The sequence below is a fragment of the Buceros rhinoceros genome, unplaced genomic scaffold, assembly GCF_000710305.1.
Source record: "Buceros rhinoceros silvestris isolate BGI_N320 unplaced genomic scaffold, ASM71030v1 scaffold8067, whole genome shotgun sequence".
NCBI lineage: Eukaryota > Metazoa > Chordata > Aves > Bucerotiformes > Bucerotidae > Buceros > Buceros rhinoceros.
This window is the reverse complement of record NW_010422695.1, coordinates 6,163-7,638: the sequence shown is the minus strand read 5'-3', so window position 1 is coordinate 7,638 and position 1,476 is coordinate 6,163. Positions and strand designations below refer to the sequence as shown.

Genomic DNA, 1,476 nt, shown 5'->3' with positions numbered 1-1,476 from the left:
CTGGGGTTGCCCCTTTAGCTGTGACTGCCTTGTTGTCTTTGGGCCATTGCTGTGCAACAGAGAACTGATAAACCTTAGAAGCGATGCTGAATTCCCACCTCACAGAGGTGTTAGAAACGTTAAGTCCAGAAAATTAATGTTTGGGGAGAAAACTTTGCATGTTTCCTACGTAAGTGTGGAAATAAACAGGTAGAGCAGGTTCAAGAGCAAATGACTGCCCTTCCTGGGCTTGTCCTTGGGAAGGGACAGATGGACACTGAGCATGTGTGTTTCCTCACGTCTCATCTGTAATCTCAGGGAGTTGCAGTAACCTCAGGATTTTCTGTGCTTGGGCAAGAACAACTTGGCAGCGATGGGGGAACAGTTGGATTCAGTGACCCAAAAGGTCTTTTCCAGCCAAAACAGTTCTGTGGTTCTGTAACTCCCGCACTTTGCTGAGGCAGGTCTGCAGCCAGGATACGACCTGTCCTTACCTCAGCTTAATTCAACATCATCATTCACTCCACAGAGCAGGCTGTATTAAACCATGTATTCAGCTGAGGGAAAGCCACCAGCTTGTTAACCAGTAAGAGGTATTAACTAGTGGTTTTGTTACAGAACCAGCTGCCTCCTATAACACTCTGTTCGCTCTCTTCTGCAGGGCATTCGATAACATGGTGAACTCCATGATGATGCAGGTGTGCTGACGGTCTGCCCCTTCTCCCAGCACTGAGAACATTCCCTGTGTTCAGCAGAGCGCCTACAGAGCGATGTATATATTGTCTTCAGGCTGTCTGATAGTTTAAACTTGTTCTGTGTAAATAAACTTTATGCCGGTGAGGTGGCGTGTGTTTTGACTGGAGCAAACGCGAGTGTAGCACAGAAGTCACTGTTCAGCTTTATTCTTCCAGGTAAAATGGGAGGTGGCTCTTCTGTCAGGAAGGTCAGTACTGCCCGGGACTGCTCGTTCCAGCAGGGACATCACAAGCAACACTTAATTCAAGTGTACTTGAGCTCCTTGTCCTGTTTTATCTTAGCTGGGAGCTCTCGGATCGGCACGTCCTGACTCCATTAGTTCTTGGGAAGAGAAAACCCTGCACATCAGCTGAAGGCTTTAGGTTTCTCCACAACTCTGGCCACTGTTTGTGGGCTTGAGAATGCTCCAGCAGACAGCAGAGACCCCCTTGAAAACCTGAGAGAGCCCTGCACTGCTCTTCCCCTCCTGGGGAACATCACAGACTGGTTTGGGTTGAAGGTACCATTAAAGCTCCTCCAGTCCAACCCCTGCAGGGAGCAGGGACATCTGCACCCAGAGAAGGGGGCTCAGAGCCCCAAGGGCCAACCTGACCTGGGATGGGGCTTCTCCCGCCTCTCAGGGCAACCTGGGCCAGGGTCTCACCACCCTCAGCACCAACAATCTCTCCCTTCTCTCTGGTCTGAATCTCCCTCTGTCAGTTGAACCATCTCCCCTTGTCCTGTCCCACAGCCCCTGCTGAA

At 50.4% G+C, this 1,476-nt stretch overlaps 1 protein-coding gene across 1 annotated transcript in view; it reads left to right on the top strand.

Annotated features, from left to right (window-relative positions):
* Nucleotides 1-806, top strand: part of TRAPPC2L (trafficking protein particle complex 2-like) — a gene marked incomplete at its 5' end in the record, with an annotated part of 3,104 nt that extends 2,298 nt beyond the window's left edge. The window contains one exon of the mRNA XM_010140132.1: nt 641-806. Within this exon, the coding sequence (XP_010138434.1) occupies nt 641-686 (46 nt within the window). The remainder of the gene's footprint in view (nt 1-640) is intronic.
* Between the last annotated feature and the right edge of the window lie 670 nt (nt 807-1,476).